Source organism: Neomonachus schauinslandi, chromosome 1 (genome assembly GCF_002201575.2).
Source record: "Neomonachus schauinslandi chromosome 1, ASM220157v2, whole genome shotgun sequence".
NCBI classification, from domain to species: domain Eukaryota; kingdom Metazoa; phylum Chordata; class Mammalia; order Carnivora; family Phocidae; genus Neomonachus; species Neomonachus schauinslandi.
Window position 1 is genome coordinate 200,252,200 of NC_058403.1, and position 17,747 is coordinate 200,269,946.

Sequence of the window (17,747 nt, forward strand, 5' to 3'; positions counted from 1 at the left end):
TCACAGTCCTACTTGGTGCACTCTCCACCGTCTAGGATATGGCCACACCCCTGAAAGGAAGCAGACAGGGCCGCCAGAGGTGGGCCTGGGATCACAGAGCTCTGGCATCGTACTCAAGCATTTGTGTAACAAACACACACGGTAAATGGCTACTACATGCCAGGCCCTGGGCTGATGAAAAGACAGGGCTTCCAGCCCACAGGAACTGTGTGGTGGGAGAGCATAGCAGGTGTTCCCTAAAGGCCTGTTACCGAAAATGAGTACCCTTCTTTTACAAACAAACAAAACTAAACCGGCTTTAGTTTTATTTGTTTTCCAGCCCACAGCCAATTAGCGGTCATAAATGGAGAATTTGTCAGGGGGGTTGGCAACTATAGGCACAGGAATGACAGTAGCCAGGAATGGAAGAGGAAGACAAAGAACCATACAAAGGAGATGTTGGAATTAGAATTCTAGTAGTCTGCACAGGCCAGTTGGTGTGAGGCCAAGAGCTCAGTGAGTCTCCATGACCCCTGAGGACATCATTCCCTGATACATTCCAGTAATTGATATGCCCAGTAATAACTAAATCATTCCAAAGAAATGGATGGTTATTGTACTTAAGGCAGGAGCAGGTATAGTATATATATATATTTTTTTTTTTTTTTGGTCTGTTTTTTATTTTACTTCCATGTTTTATTTTTTATTTCCACCTTAACCATCCTAATGGTTAAACCGTGTATCTGCTCAGGAACAAGCCACAGTTACTGGGAAATTTACTTACGTGGAAGGGTCTGTTCCTCAGCAAAACCACACATACGCAACATTAGTCAAGTTGTTGCCATGTGTACAATCAAGAATGAGTAATTGACGAGCGAATACAGTCAACTGGTCTGAATATACTATGAGTGTAACGTAATCACTGGAAATACGTATCTACAAGGGAGCATTGTTCTGAAATTTATTTTCAGTGATCATCCATTGCAGAAAACCACACCTTTTATGCTAATTGAAGAACATCTTGATGGAGTACACGGCTTTCAGCGAGATGAACTGCGGGCTGCAGATGACAGGAGGTTTTGCTGCCACAGACATGGGTGGGGTGGGGTGAGTTGTAACCGCCCATTTCTGACACACTGAGCTGTTCTGCAGGGAAAGCTGGAGCCAAGACAAATCTCAGTTATCTGGTGGGTAACAACCGCCTCGAACCATGAGTCAGCAAACTTCTGTATAAAGCTAGAGCGTAGGGGCGCCTGGCTGGCTCAGTCAATGGAGCATGCGACTCTTGATCTCGGGGTCATGAGTTCGAGCCCCACATTGGGTGTAGAGATTACTTAAATATTTTAGAGATTACTAAAATCTTAAAAAAAAAAAAAAAAGCTAGAGAGTAAATAGTTTAGGCTTTAGGCTCACAGGTCATACGGTCTCATGACAACTGCTCAGCTGGGCCATTGTAATGCAAAAGCAGACAGAGACAATACGTCTTCGAATGGCGTGGCTGTGGTCCGGTACAACTTTATGGGTTTAGAGCCTGGGTTCCTACAGACCTGTACAGCAGCAGGAAAAACCAAGAGAATGCTTGCCTGTGGTTATCAAAGTGGTGAGCTTTGATCAGCTTTGGACTCATGGGATTTCATGGGATTTCAGCTTTTCATTTGTTGGCTTTTGGTTGAATGGAGCTTAGAGTTTTAGAATCTGCTGGGCCCGGGTCCAGTCTGCCAGCTCCTGCTGTCCTTCCATTTAGCACCTCAGAAGGGTGTCCTTGCATCGTTCATCCCTCTAGGTTGTCGCTGGCGGCACCAATTGCCATTGTCTCATGGAGAGCACAAGGTTGCTTTATTCGAAGATTCTGGTTGACGGCCTGTGGGGAACCACTGCTTTTACTCTACTTGGGATGGTTATTCCATATGTCACGACTTCCCGACCCTCAGCTCCCAGCACAGTGTACCCAGGATGTGATAGTCACTCTATTTGTTGAGTCGATGTTTCTTTGGACGAGTACGTGGTACACATCAAACTGCCTTTCGGCCACTAATTCTCTGCCATCCTGGGGAGGGGAGGCCCTGGCCTTATTCTTTCATTATTAGCCTCTGCAACTTTCGACTCGAGAATGTCTGTCAATTTGAGTAGCAGTGACTGCCGGCTCAGCTTTCTGGACACGTCCTTACTCGTCAGGGCTACAGCATATTCAGTCCAGAGGCTCTTTGTTGGGGAGGAGGGCTGGGGAGGAAGAAGGCCAAAGGGTGAGGAAAGCCCAGCACAACCACTGAAGGTTTGCCCATGCCCCGTAGAGCCCTGGCCTCCAGAAAAACACGCAGAGCCGCGCTCCTTGTGAATGGTTGCCTCCGCTGCCAAGTGCCTGGAGTTCTCAGAAGCCCAAAGATGTCACTCGCAGTGCTGTAGACAGCTCCGGTGGTCGCTCTGTGGCGCCTCCATCTGGGGCTGGCCTGTGCCGGCGCAGTTGCTGACTGAAACCGGCCTGGTGAGCAACAGGCCGCCAGGTGTAAGATAAGGAATCAGAGGAAGGAAATGTGTACTTGCTGCGTCTTGCAGCACGTGCTGTGGACAGATCGACTTTATTATCGATCCTGAGTTACTTCATTGCTGTCTCCAGAGACGTGGGCTGCAGCTGCTAGGAAGAAGGGGCGTGTTGCTCAGCACTTGTTTCGGAAGGAATGGATGTCTTTCCTAGAGAGAATATGCCACGTGTGTGGGGTCCGTGGTATGTGGGCTGCTATAGTCTGCAGCGTTCATCGGGAGCACCTCCAGCTCTCTGGAGCCTCACACCAGCCCTGGGAGGGGGTGCTGGGGCGGGAAGGAGGTATCTCCGCAGGTGAGGACACAAAGGCTCACGAAGCCTCACAGCCAGGTGGTGCGGAAACATCTTTGGACTCATTGTCCAACATTCTCCACTTGACCCCATCACCTGCAAGGAGGGCAGAACTCAGGGAGTCTCTGATTCCTGGGAAATCAACTGTTTGGGCCACAGGACTGAAAAACCTGGTTGGTTTCAAGAACCTTCCCTATCCGGGGTTTTTCAGTCCTATGGCCCAAACAGGAGAATGTTGGACAGTGAGTCCAAAGATGTCCTAGGTCGCCAGGTCCTTTCCTCCTACTCATCCCTATTAACCCCAGACAGCCTCAATACCAGCCTCTGGGTTTGTCCTTGGCATAGAGGCAGCAGTTCCATGCTAAAGAGAGTTTTCCCAGAGGGCTTGGTGCTCAGTGCCCCGTCTTGTCTTTTAAGTCACAACTGGAACATATCTGTTGACACCATCCTCCCGGTAGATCGATCCCTAGTAAACAAAGAGACCTGAGTTCTAGCCCCACTTCTGAACTGGTGTCCTGTTTGTGCAGCTGCAGCTCCAGCTGACCTTGGGTGAAGCATTTGCCCTTGGAAGGCTCCCTTTGCATATCTGTCACTTGAAGGCTTTGGGCAAGGCGGCCCTATTTCACAAAAGCTAAGTTAACTCTCGGAAGGAAGTAAGGAAGAGAACTTACTTTTCTTTTCTTTTCTTTTCTTTTTTTTTTTTAAGTAAACTCTACACCCAGCGTGAGGCTCAAACTCATGACCCCTAGATCAAGAGTCACATGCTCTACCGACTGACCCAGCCAGGTGTCCCAAGCACTCACATTTTATTTTTTATTTTATTTTTTTTTAAGATTTTTTTATTTCTTTATTTGAGAGAGGGAGAGCAAGCTCGAGTTGGGGGGGCAGAGGGGGAGGAAGAAGCAGACTCCCCGCGGAGCAGGGACCCCGATGCGGGGCTCGACCCCAGGATCCTGGGATCGTGACCTGAGCCAAAGGCAGATGCTTAACCGGCTGAGTCACCCAGGCGCCCCATTACATACTGAGTTTTAAGGTTGTTTTTTTTTTTAATTTTATTTATTTGTGTGTGAGAGAGCATAAGCAGGGGGAGCGGCAGGCAGGAGAAGCAGGCTCCCCGCTGAGCAAGGAGGCAGAGGCAGGATTCGGCCCCAGGACCCTGGGATCCCAACCTGAGCCAAAGGCAGACGCTTAACCGGCTGAGCCACCCAGGCATCCCTCATGGCTCACTTTAGAAAGGTAATTTTGTCAAATATCGTTGATAACAAGACACCACCAATTTTCTGGGTCCTTTCTTCTCTCTTCCAGATGCCAGTATGGACAGAATAGCTTATGATGCTTATCCCCACCCACCACTTCCGAGACATTGAGCGGAAGCCAGAGTACCTCCAGCCAGAGAAGTGTGTCCCACCTCCCCACCCCGGTCCCGTGGGAACCATGTGGTTTATCCGTGACGGCTGTGGCATTGCCTGCGCCATTGTCACCTGGTTTCTGGTCCTCTATGCGGAGTTTGTGGTCCTCTTTGTCATGCTGATTCCATCCCGAGACTACGTGTACAGCATCGTCAACGGAGTCGTGTTCAACCTGCTGGCCTTCTTGGCCCTGGCGTCCCATTGCCGGGCCATGCTGACGGACCCCGTGAGTATGTCTGGGCCTGTTTTAACCAGCCCACACTCTCCTCCTCTGGCCCTGGCATGGCCACAACCTGCATGTTCCCATGGACCTTGGGAGTGTGGAGAACAGGAGGGCCAGGGCCAGGGTGGGAAAGTGAACTCAGGCCCCCCCGAGGGGACACCATCTGTGCCACAGCATCTCTCTGTCTTGGCTGGATGAACCTGTATGTACACGGGTGTATACGGTAATGGAGCCTGCTACAGGAGGGGTTTGGCCTAGCGGAAACCTAGCCTCGTGTTCATTCGAAAGGCACAGTCAGATAACCATGGAGACTGGGGACAGATCATCAGAGTGGAGGGCATGCTGAGGGGTTGGGTCAGGGCAGGGCTTCCCAGTGAAGACAGGACTGCAGCGAGGTGCTCTTGAAATTAAAGCCATATCCAGTTCCAGGAACCTGCACGGAAATGGCCTTCACTTTGGGCGAGGCTCATTTTGCTGAAAAGCTGGACAAGCCTGTTTCAGGCGGCAGCAAGTGCCTCTTGGTGAATATCTGTGGGTAGAGCGGTGGTGTTCTGCCTGATGACTTAGCTAAATATACCAAGCTGTGCAAGTGGCTACTGAACGTCATGTACCCTGGTATTAAACCCTCCGTTCCTGTTCATTATCTCGTATGGGAAAAGCGAGAGTGCGTGATTTGATAAAGACCTCCTGTGGCTTCATTGTTTGAGTGCTTAGGACGAGTATGTTGAAATAAGAGAACGAAAGCACCCCTACTGGCCGTGGCACTGGCCACCCAGACTCTGTTTCTGTGAGCCCCAGGGAGAGCAAAATAGAGACCCTGGGTCCTGGGCTCGTTCCCTCCTCGAAGGGCTCCATTTCCTGCCGGTTCAGGCGGTGGATTGTTAATCCATCCCGAGGGAGAGCAGCTTTCCCAGCTCGATTACACATCAACAGCCGGTCCAGATAGCACCTCTTCTCCTGCACGTGCTGGCACCATTTATGGGGTCACCAGTCAGCCAGCCCTTGAAGGGCTTGGCGTACAGGTTTCCCCCACTATCTGAAAGCGTTCCTGTGAAACCTTTCATAAGCCAAACAGCATCAAGCGAAGAAGCAATTCGCATGTTGTAAAAGCGAACATCCTCTTCGGATGTCTTTGCGTTGGCCGAAACAGGTACTAAAGTGGGTCTTTCGTAAAGGCCAAGTGACGTAATGCAAACGTCGAGAAGCAGGGGGAAAACTTGTATGTGGTTCCAACCGGAGTGCCCTCTGTCTAGAGAAGACAGGTGAGGCCAGCCCCATGCGACAAAGGCTGTGGCAGAGGAAAGCCCGGGTTGCTGTGGAAAAACAAGGGAGGGGGCGTGAACCAGTCTAGCCGACGAGGACGGCTGCTGGGTGTCGCACTGGCCAGTTGTTGCGAGAGCAGCGTCTGTTGGCAGGGGAAGTGGCAGGTGGCAGGGTAGGAAGACCCTGACGGTGGGCCAGGCCAAGAGAGCTGCGGGCACGCAGGCGTGTGGCCCCTCGAGGCTCCCGGGAGCTGCGTGGGATGGTGGGACCTGAGGAGGCGGATGGGTTTCGGTGGCAGTTGGATGACGAGGGGTGGTCCAGAGCCCCTGAGGATTTTGAGTGAGAGTGGTGAGACCCAGTTGTCATTTTACAGGGATCATGCTGGCAGCCCTGAGGAAGAGCCCTGGGGGCCCTGATGAGGGACAAAGTGAATGCCATGCCCATTGAGTGCCTCCTACGTGAGAGGGCCTTTCTGAGCAATGGCGGCAGCTGTGACAAGACAGACCAGCATCCCTGCCTCCTTGGAACTCATGTCCTAGCGCAGGGGGTCAGGCAGTGAAGACGTGAGCGACCGAACAAGGTGATTTCAAACAGTGATAAGTATTTTAAAGACAATCGAAGAGTGTGATCGGGGTGATGTGGTGGTGATTTTTCTGGGGCACAGGGGGCCTGCTTTAGCTCTAGGGGATCTGAGAAGGCCTTGAGCAGTGCCATTCGGAGCTGAGACCTAAATGACATGGAGCTGTGAGTCAGGCAGATGAAGCCCCTGAGGGCAGAGCCTTCCAGGAAGAGGAGAGAGTAGGTGCAAAAGCGCAGAGGTAGGCACGCACTTGGAGTATTTGGGGAGCAGGACTGAGACCGGGGTGACCTCCGTGTGGTGAGTGGGAGCAAGAGGAGCTGGAAGAGGTAGGTAGGACTGCAGAAGCCAGATCGTGCAGGGCCTTGAGGGCCTCATGAGAGCTTTGCTCTTTACTCTCAATGTAGTGGGAAGCCAACGGAGAGGCATGACATGACCTGATTTTTTTAAAAAAACAGTGTCTTGTGCTTGTAATGCGGGTTTGAGGTGGAGCAGAGACCCAGGAGGATTAGAGGGATGGCAGTGGTCTGCACACGACATGGTTGATGGCTCAGACCAAAGTGGGAGCAGTGAAGCTGGACAGAAGCTGTTGAATTTGGAGTGTATTTTAAGCCACTAATTCTCAAACCTGGCCGCACATTAGAATCCCTTAGGGAGCTTTGAAGAAGTACGGACGCCTGCGCCCCACCCCCAGAGATTCTGCTCTGATTGGTGTGGGGCAGGGCCCGACAGAATGGAGAGGGACTAGAGAGTGTGTCTTCCAGCGTCTTGGCTCGAGCAGCTAGGGGATTGCTGGTGCCGTTTATTAAATGGGAGAGTCGAGAACAGATTTTGGAGAGAAATCAAGGCTTCTGTTCTGGCCAACTGTGTCTATATTACACGTGAGCAGAGAGCCAGGTTTAGGGCTGGTGCAGGGTCAGGATCAGACAACTTCGTGCGAGGTCATTGGTTTCTAGAAGGCACGTGAGTCCGGGAACTGGACGTTGGGAGGCAGGCGGCGGGAAGGCTTCTGGCCTGGCATCCCAGCTGCCCTCACACGCATGCGTCCTTTTACCCCGCACTGACTTGCGTGGCCTCTCCGGGGGGTCTCCTCAGTCTAGCCCCTTGCACTTGGATGCAGGAGTGAATGATTCTCACCGCTGCCAGTCCCCAGTGAGTGAGAACCATAGACTATACCCCAAACACCAGTCAGCTTCCCACCGGTGTGTTTTGCTGGTGGCGCCAAAGAAAACTGGGCCCCCAAATGAAGCATCGGTCAAATATCAACCATCAGTAAGGGGAGCAACTCAGACATGTCCTAAAGGCATGCCCCACCTCAGGCTCTTCAGCCACCTGCCTTTCCTCTCTGCCAGCACACTGACGTGTTATGCAAAACCCAGTGCATCCAGAGAGGGTTGGGGAGGCCTTGGGGCAGCATGGGGAGCCTCAATCTCACACTGAAAACACATCAGATTGGGGGCTCTTTATTAACACTCCAGGGCGGGTGTGTTTTTAGGAAGGTGCCACTGCAGGGTCCTAAGAAACTCCCTAACAGGATTATAATGTTTTGTATCTCAGGAATTCAGGTTGCATATAGTTCTTCTCAAAAAACTATCTTCGTGGGTTATAAACAACATGTAACAATGTATGCATTGTTTATCATTTGGGTTTGTTAGTATTACTAGGTTATCTTTTAAAGACAAAAGAATCTCTTCTAGTCTCCCCCAAACAGTTGCTAGACCCCTTCCAGCTTTGAAATCTTACCGTGGTTGGACCATCAGACCATCTGCAACCACCCGTAGCTTTCTGGACCAGTTAGCAGTCATTCCCTGCACTGCAGTGGGAAACGGGTCCGTGCAGAGCTTGAGCAGGAGAGGGAAGAGGGAATGGCTCACAGATGTGTAAGGAGCCCTCTTGGAGGTGAAGCTCCCATGGGAAGTGGGGTAAGAGGGATGGGCCTGGAAGGAGCAAGAAAGGGGCTAAAGGGGCCTCACTTGGCGGGGGGGCTGGCCTAGAGGCAGCATGGCATGGACAGAGCCCAAGTCAGACCAGGGTCTGGTCTCAGGTGCCCTCACCGTGCTCACTCTGAGGGTGTGTCATATCAAGGAGCTCTCTGTGTCGTCTCCCTCCCCACCCCACCCCCCAACTTCGCCACTTTTTCCTTTCCCTTTGCAGATACATTTTATTTCCTCATCCTGTGAGCTTCCTCAGGAATCCTAAGGGATTCCCTTTAAGATTTAGATCAGGGACATCTGTCTGTCTCCCAGAAGCTGCTTAAAGCTGAGAGGCATAGCTTCTCCCGTTTTGCCCCGGCTGCCAGGAACCTCAAAGCCAAGTGCTTCGCAGTTGCAATAATTGTGTAAACCCTTCTGATCATTTACTAACTAATCATTTACTAACTCACCATTGTAAATGACCCCAAATCTGAGATTTGACAAAAGGAGGCATATAAATTAATTTAACCATGTTGTTAAGGAAAAGAAAACCCATCTGTCTGCCTGCTCCACTGCTCCTCCCTCCCTTTGAATCCCACCTTGTGAATACCTTGCTCTACACAGACTTCACACGACTGTCCCAGACCCCTGCAGGCCTCTATTTCCGTTTCACCTGCCAAAACTCATCCACGTGCAGTTGGCGTTCCCTTCTGGAGCCTCTCTCTGTGACCTTATCGATTACACACTGTGTACAGAGTCGGTTAGCAAGTATTTACTCGGGCCAGTAGCATGATGGGTCATGATGGCCAGCCTCCAGGAACGCAGAGGAGGGATAGCACTGGGCCCTCCCGCAGCATGCCGGGTAATAGGCCGGCGCTGGGTGTGGCCAGAGGTACTGACCTATTCCCCCAGGTCAGGTCACTTGTCTAGGGGTTCATTCTCCCTCGTGCCAGGCAAGTTCTCATACCTGTCACTGAGCAACTTAGAAACACCAATGGAGGGCACCTGGGTGGCTCAGTCATTAAGCATCTGTCTTCGGCTCAGGTCATGATCCCAGGGTCCTGGGATCCAGCCCCGCATCGGGCTCCCTGCTCAGCGGGAAGTCTGCTGCTCCCTCTCCCACTCCCTCTGCTTGTGTTCCTGCTCTTGCTATCTCTTTCTTTGTCAAATAAACAAACAAACAAACAAATAAATAAATGAAACACCAATGGAAAAATCTTTCTGGCTCCAGAGAGAGGATAGTGACCATTTGGGGATTACCTACCTCCCACTTTGTTGTGGAGGAGACAGGTGGCCTGTGACTCAGGCCTGGGGCTTGTCACCTTGTTCCTGGCAGAGCTAATCGAGGGAGAGTTTCTGCCCGGACAGCAGGTGTGCTCATACCTCAATCCCAGGGCCCCTGAAACACTTTAAGCAAGCTTCATCCTTGCCGATTAAAATGCATGGGGATGTTGAGGCCTTGGACTCGTTGGTATTTCTTTGGAACCTTCTCTGTGTCCTTCTTACACTGTCGTGTTATTCTAAATACGTACTGAAACACGCCTGTTTCAGTCTTAGTGTTAGCATGCTGATACAGTTGTTGGCAGGAGAACGAGACTGTGGCATCAAGGCGATTGTGAAAAGCCTTTTCAATCACTTAACAGCAGCATCTGGTAAATACCTAATTTGTCTTCTGATAGAGACGAGGCTTCTACACTTGGACTGCCTGGGTCCGAATCCTGGTTCTGCCACCTTTTAGCCATATAATCTTGAGAAGTTGCTTGATTTCTCTGCTTTAGTTACCTCATCTGTAAAATGGGGAATAACATAGTCTTTGCCTATAGGTTTATTGGCAGAATTAACTGAGAAAGTACAATAAAGCACTTGGAACTGTGCCTGGCATAGGAGCACTTTGTAAATGTCTGTTAGATCATCATTATCCTTCAGCTTGGGTTTATTGAATACATGCTCCGTGCCAGGCCCTGGGCCATGCACCAGGCAGGAAGTTGAAAGACGTTGTCTCTGTTGTCCAGGAATTTACAGCCATGCACGATCAGTGTGTACTTAAATGATAGGTGTTATAAGACAAATAAAAACAGGCCAGGACAGCAAAGGCTTCTGTCTTGGGTGTGGCCCAGGGCCATGAGGAAGAAGGCAGAGGAGGTGATCCCTGAGTGGGTTTTGGTTCCAGTGCAAGAGGCAAGCAGGTGCCTGGCAGGCTGGGCAGAGGTGCTGACATGGGGTCCCTGGGGGCCCAAGAGGAAGATTTGGAGGGCACAGTGCCTTTGGGAAAGTGCAGGTAGTCCACAGGGATGGGGTGGGGGGCTGCATCAGTGGTCCAGGGCTGGGTTGTGGCAGGCCTGCATGCGCCCTGCCCAAGAGCTCGGATGCTGGGCCCGGGGAAGGCTCTGTGAAGCCTGTGAAGGCATCCAGGCAGGGAGAATAATATGGCCAGATTCCCATTTTAGAAAGTTTACTCTGGGAAATAGTTAAGGAGAATAAACAGAGGTGGGAGATGCCCTAACATCTGGGGCACGTGAGGATGGGCCGGAATGAATACCAGGATGGCAGCATGGAGGGGAGGACATGGGATTTGAGGCACAGTTTGGGGCCAGTATGTGGGGCAGAGGGTTCGGAGAGCTGGGGATGGCTGCCGGATTTCTACCCTGAATGCACAGTAACCGGATGTCCCACGGGCCAGGTGGGCCCTTCCCCAGGAAGGGAGAGTGGGGGGCGGGGGGAGAAAGGAACAGATTCAGTTCTCGCATGGTGAATTTGGGAGGGTTGGTTTTCTTTGGCTTTAATGCCTCTTGAACAAACATGTGGAGATGTCTGCAGCTCGAAAAGAGGTCTCAGTTGGAGCTGGCGATTGAGCGTCACCACTGGGTGTGCTGCGGAGGCCTGTCGGTGGCAGGGAGTGGGGGAGGTGCAGAATGAGCAGAGGAGGGATCCCTGAGGAACACCGGGGCTCCAAGGTGGGCAGCATCCCAAGGGAGGGCAAGAGGCCCCAGCCCCAGAGGCAGGAGGACACCCTGAGGGAACAGAGCAGCCTCAGGAGAGAATGACAGGAGGGACTGGTGGTCACAGGAGATCCGAGGAAGATGAGGGCTTAGAACTGACCTTTGCGTTTGGTCACAGTGACCTGGTGAGAGGTATCCCTAGTGTGGAGACGCCAGGTGCTGGAGAGCAGTGAACTAGAGTAAGGGAGAGGTAGCAGAGACAGAAGTGCGCACGACCTCGAGAAGCTTAGATGCGAGGGGGGGGAGAGCCCGGAGTGTGCACACAACACGGGAGAAGCTTTGGGCTAAAAGTCTGCGGCTCCTAAAGACCAGGATTAGCTGGGACCCTCATCCTCCCAGCTAGTGGTTTACCCCAGCAGCCTCGGTTTTCTCTGAAATAGAAAAGGAAATGGGTAGGGGTCAAGGTAGGTACTGGAAGTTTGGGCTAGCCACTGAGGGGAATGGTCAATAGAACCATATCACACCTCCCTGCCCCAGATTTAAACAGATGCCACTATGGGGCCACATACATATTTTAGAAACGTACGAGCATTATGGATTTATAAATTCTTTAGTGTTTTTAGCTTGCTGTGTGCACAAAGACTGGAAGAACATCCTCTAAAATATTAATTGTACGGATCTATGGGTAGTGAAATCAAAGAATGGGTTTTCCTTTGTAATTTTCTCATCTCTATATTCCTTTAAATCACGAACGAGTATTATTGTGGAGGAAAAAAACTGCTACGTTGTGGTCTGCCGGGCTGCAGTAACATGGAAGCTTCGAGACCTCCCTGTGAGATGTGTGAGAATGGGGGATAGGCGGTTCTCAGTCCTGCTGCCTGATAACACCGGCAGAAACGTCCCAGCAGGCCTTCCGACTCCCTGCCGTCCGTCCAGAATTGTACCGAACAAAATTCCTTACCATGAACTAATAACAGGAAATTCTGAAATCTGTGGAGATAAGCACAGAAGAGAATGTTCTTTTTAAAAAGAGGAAGAAAGAGACAGGAGACGTTTGAACCAGAGGCTGGGAAGGGCTCGTGTCACAGGCTCGTCCGTCTCAGGGACTGGCCCGGCTGGTCTCTGGCTCTGAGAGAGGGACTCACGAGGCAAATGGGGTCTGGCCTGGAAGGGAGTGAGCCTTCCAGGGGATGTACGTCCATAGAGTGCTGCTGGAGGGGCAGCCTTTTAAAGAGGCTGCGTTGTTGTACGAGGTCTCCCCTCGTGGTCTGGAATAGCAGGCGATAATGAGGGTACGAAATGAGGGCTCCGGTGGCCCTTTGAGGTGTTGGGGTACCCTCTTGTAGCCCTTTCTGTGTGGCCTCCCGAGGTTTACAGCAAGCTCTGGTGGCTGGGACCTTAAAAACTGGATGTGGTTGGGGGGGAAACAATGTGGGCCTTCATTTAGGAAAACTCAGCCCCCTTGCTTTATCTCCTTGGGCCAGTGATGTTCCTCAGGGCTTTTCCTTTGTACGTAAGACAAGAGTGACATCCAGTTGTGGTTTTGTGACTTCAGGATTCATAAAAGGTCACATGATTGCCCAAACTCAGTGACTTTTTACATTAAAAGGAATTAATGTGGCCCTCTGGGCTTTTGTGGGGCCTTCTTCTCTGCCTGGGCCAGTGCCCTTCCCAATCCCCCTTTAAAATCCACTCCTCTGGGTGGTCAGGGCCCTGCCTTGCCTTTGGAAAGACTTCCAGACCCTGCCGTTTCCTGGGGCCTCCGGGCAGGGCCCCAGATATCTCCAAATGAGATGGTCACAACATTTGGATTATAAAATTCAGGAAAGCTGGTCATATTCCTACTTTGGGTAGCTCCTTCCTGAGGTGTATTTTTAGTGAGTTTCTAATTGCAAAAGCCATGTGTTCTTATTAGAACATTTAAGAAATATGGTTCAGAAAGTACAAATTACCTGTGATCCTACTATGTGAGATAACCTTAATAATTCGCAAGTGTCTTTGTCTTTTTAAATACAGAGAGTTGACCCTTGAACAACGTGGGTTTGAACTGCACGGGTTCACTTATACATGATTTTTTTTTTTATAAATGCAGTCCAGTACTATAAATGTGTTTTCTCTTCCTTATGATTTTCTTTTTTAATTTTTTTATTTATGTGACCGAGGGAAAAGGCAGAGGGAGAGGGAGAAAGTAGGCTCCCTGCTGAGCAGGGAACCAGACACGGGGCTCGATCCCAGGACCCTGAGATCATGACCTGAGCCAAAGGCAGACCCTTAACCGACTGAGCCACCCAGGTGCCCCTCCTTATGATTTTCTTTTTCTTTTTTTTTTTTTTTAAGATTTTATTTATTTGACAGAAGGAGACACAGCGAGAGAGGGAACACAAGCAGGGGGAGTGGGAGAGGGAGAAGCAGGCTTCCCGCGGAACAGGGAGCCTGATGTGGGGCTCGATCCCAGGACCCTGGGATCACGACCTGAGCCGAAGGCAGATGCTTAACGACTGAGCCACCCAGGCGCCCCTCCTTATGATTTTCTTGGGGTTTTTTTTTTGTTTTTTTTTTAAGATTTTTTTAATTTATTCATTTGAGACAGAGAGATACAGAGAGAGAGCATGAGCAGGGGGAGTTGCAGAGGGAGAGGGAGAAGCAGGCTCTCCGCAGAACAGGGAGCCGGATGTGGGACTCGATCCCAGGACCCTGGATCATGACGTGAGCTGAAGGCAGACGCTTAACCATCTGAGCCACCCAGGCACCCACCTTATGATTTTCTTAACAACATTTTCTTTCCTTTGTTTTAAGTAAATACTTTATTATATAGTATATAATACATAAAACATACATCATATGTGTGAATTGACTATTCATGTTATTGATATTCTGGTCAACAGTAGGTTATTAGTAAAGTTTTGGGGGACTCAAAAGTTATATGTGGGTTTTGTCTGCCCGGGCCCCTAAGCCCCGCATTGTTCAAGTGTCTAACTGTGTGTCAGACTGTACCAGAAGGTCTTAAATGCCCTATATTGTTTGGAAATCTACGTTTGCCTTTAACAACCTGTCAGAGATGTTGTCCATGTTAAATAGCTATATAGTTTTATAGCATATTTAATGTCAGGAGGTATATCCTAAATGGCATCATACATACCATAGAGTCCTTGCCTACCAAAGTTTGTTTGCTATCTTAGAGGCACCTGGGTGGCTCAGTTGTTAAGCGTCTGCCTTCGGCTCAGGTCATGATCCCAGGGTCCTGGGATCGAGCCCCGCATCGGGCTCTCTGCTCCGCGGGAAGCGTGCTTCTCCCTCTCCCACTCCCCCTGCCTGTGGTCCCTCTCTCGCTGTGTCTCTCTGTGTCAGATAAATAAATAAAATCTTAAAAAAAAAAAAATCTCTATCTTAGGCTTTTCTGCCACCTGCCTGCATTTTGCAGACCAGATTTTTTTTCTACTTTTTTGAACTTTTAGAAAAAGTTTTAATGACACACTTCCGACAATTGAAAGGGTATAAAGGATAGTACGATGATATGATGATCTGGTATCTTCACTCCCCTCCAGCCTCATAAGTAAAACATCATAAAGACAGTTTAGCAAACTCTTTGTATCCCTCCCACCCCGCCCCACTCCATTCCTCTCCCAGCCTCCCCGCCACCACGAGGTGATGGTTACCCTGAATCACGTGTAGTTTTCAGCATCTTGGTGCCCACAGTGCCTGTATACCAGAAGTTTCTTCTCAGGACCGGGTCTCTGTCCCACTCCAAGTCCTGAGCCTCCACCAATGAGAAGAGCATTCCTGTGGATGAGCAGTCCTTTGGATTTTCTCGTTCCCTGTTTGTCTGTTGCCCCATGGCGCTCAGGCAGACCAGTGGGGAAGCACAGCGCTGTTCCTAGTCAGCCATGTGGTGCCCATCTCGGGCGTGAGCAGGTCCTTGATGAGACAGGAAAGCGCGTGTGGTAACAGATAAAGAGCTGGTGACGGGTCAGCAGGGGAAAGTTGGGGAGCCCAGCAGAGAGCCACAGGAGGGGTGGGGTGAAGGGCAGGAGGAGAGGGGAGCAGAGTGCTCCCCTTGCCTCCCCAGAGAGGCACCCCGGGACCTCTTTGAGACGAACAGAAAATCTTCCCATAATTGAACTGCGGTACTGAATCTTTTCTCCGCTGCCAGAAAGACACCCCCCGCACATACCCTCTCGCTCCAGTGCTTCTGTTCTACCCGGCACTCCCTGGACAGGCCACCTCTGGCCACTGCTTGGACTGTCTCCCTTCCCAGCTGCCTCTGTCCTGCTGCACCTGCCAGGATCCTCCTGGGCCTTCCCGGGTCGCCAGCCCAGCTCCTGTTGTCCTGGTAGCCATGCCTTTCACTAGGTGCTCAGCCTCCTTGCTGTGTCGGGGTACCTGGGGGCCTGCCCCACCCGCTGTTTGAGACCCAGGCCCCCATTGCTTGCTTGCACTTCCCACAGTGCTCGGTGGGGTGTAGATTTTCAGGAAGAGTTGTTCATTGATTTGTCTTTGCAGTTTCCGTAACTAGAATCTTTGTCCCCTGTGAGTCATTTTCTTAGCGAAAGATGAAACTCCAGCTCCCTTGCCTCATCAGCATTTCCCAAGTTCTTGCTGTTTCTTCAGTGGCTCTTCCTATCCCAGAATTCCTTCTTTTTTTTTTTTTTAAAAGATTTTATTTATTTACTTGAGAACGAGAATGAGAGAGAGAGAGCACATGAGAGGGGGGAGGGTCAGAGGGAGAAGCAGGCTCCCAAGGAGCAGGGAGCCCGATGCGGGACTCGATCCCAGGACTCCAGGATCATGACCTGAGCCGAAGGCAGTCGCTTAACCAACTGAGCCACCCAGGCGCCCCAGAATTCCTTCTTTGTGGGAAAGGTTCTGACACCCAGTTTTCATCTCTTCTACCCTGGGAACCCCTCCCTTAGCGTGTTAGAGTCCATCAGCCCCACTCTGGGGAGGCCAGGGATGCTCCGTCAGCCCTGAAATCCCCACCTTACCCACTCTAGTAGACCACACTGTCGCTCCCCCTCCCGGGCCCCTTTGGGACTTGGGAGTGGTCCCCGGTTCTGTTGTTCATCAGCTTCCCTGATGGTGGTAGCTCATGGCTGCCCACTGATAAGAGCAGCCTGGTGTCACCTCGACCTTGGATGGCGGGTGTGGAGCAGTCCCACCCCAGAGCTGTGACTCGACCCAGTGTTAGACCCAGTTTTTGCTAGGGAGCTAGGCCACACTGCTGGAACCCCCCCCCACCACCACCACCACCAAGGCTGGTACCCTTGGCTCCCTTCTTTTTTGTTCTGCTTGCTTTCACTGCTCCTTTCACCCCGTGCCGGAAACCAACAGACCTTTTCCGGGCTAGGGGCTCTGGTGCCGAACAAGGTAGATCCAGTCATGGAGCCCCTGGTCTAGCATAGTGGTTCTCAGCCCTGCTGAGAGCTTTTAAAAAAATGCGAGTGCCTGGGCCGCACGGCTGACAGTTCTCGTATGGTAGCTCTGCATCAGAGTCTGGGCGCCCGTAGCTTGTTAAAGCTGCGTGTTGTCTCCCACGCACGACCCAGGATACAGGCTACCTGTCTCAGTCCGTTCGGGACCACCAGAGACTGGCTGGCTTCTGACCAACAGAAATTTATCTCCCACAGCTCTGGAGGCTGGGAAGTCCAAGATCAAGGTCCGGGCAGCTTCCGCGTCTGGGGTGGGCTCACTTCCTGGTTCGTAGGCAGCCACTTCTTGTGTCCTCACGTGGCAGGCAGGGGGAGGGAGCTCTGAGGACTGGTTATAAGGTGCTCACCCCATGACCTAATCGCCTCGCGGAACCCTTGTGACCGCATCACCTCCCAGAGGCCCCACCTCCTAATACCACACACTGGGGGATTCAGCCTGTGAATCTGGGGGAGACGCAAACATTCAGTCCACTGTGCTGCCGTGTGCTGAGCATTGTCTCTGTGGCGAGCCTCAGCTGAGCCCTTCCTGCAGGTCGGGTTGGAGCCTCACAGGCACGGCCATTCACCAGCTCCTCTAGGTGAGACCCATTCGTGTTCTTCTCCCTTCTCACGCCCTCTCCCCCACCACGGGACTCATTTCGTTCCCTGCCCCTTTTGTTTGGATCTGAATTCCCTCCCCACTTCTCCTCCACCCCTGTGTTCACTTACTGGGCCATCAGCAGTAACCTCCTAACTGCTCTGTGGGGTTCTCTGCTCTCCCTCTTCTTATCTGACCCGCACAGCAGAGGCAACTGGGTTGTCATCCTCGAGATGTTCCCTGATGGCTCTGGGTGGCCCATGAAGGAGAATCCTGCCCCAGCCTTTAGGCCTGGCGTGTGCTCTGCTCAAGCTGGCCCCTGCCCATTAGTCCAGCCTCTCTGCTGCCACTGCATGCCCGGGGCCCCGCCGTGCTGATTTTCTCACTGTCCCCCAGATGTGCCGTGCTCACGCTCACCTTTTTGTCTTTCCCTATGCGCCTCCGCCGGCCACAGCCCCTTTTCTCCCGCAGGCCCACCTGGCAAACCTCTGTGTGTGCCTCAGGACCATCCTTAAACCTCACCTCTTGAGGGGCACCCGCGTGGCTCAGTCAGTGAAGCATCCGAGTCTTTTTTTTTTTTTTTTAAGATTTTTTTTTTAATTTATTTATTA

General features: G+C 51.5%; 1 protein-coding gene across 7 annotated transcripts in view; it reads left to right on the forward strand.

Annotated features, from left to right (window-relative positions):
* The window catches only part of ZDHHC3 (zinc finger DHHC-type palmitoyltransferase 3), a 55,722-nt gene that overhangs the window by 12,714 nt on the left and 25,261 nt on the right, over nt 1-17,747 (forward strand). For all 7 annotated transcript variants that reach the window (XM_044921828.1, XM_044921826.1, XM_044921831.1 and 4 more), the window contains exon 2: nt 4,115-4,444. In XM_044921828.1, coding sequence (XP_044777763.1) covers nt 4,139-4,444 — 306 coding nt within the window. In that variant the 5' untranslated portion in view covers nt 4,115-4,138. The remainder of the gene's footprint in view (nt 1-4,114; nt 4,445-17,747) is intronic.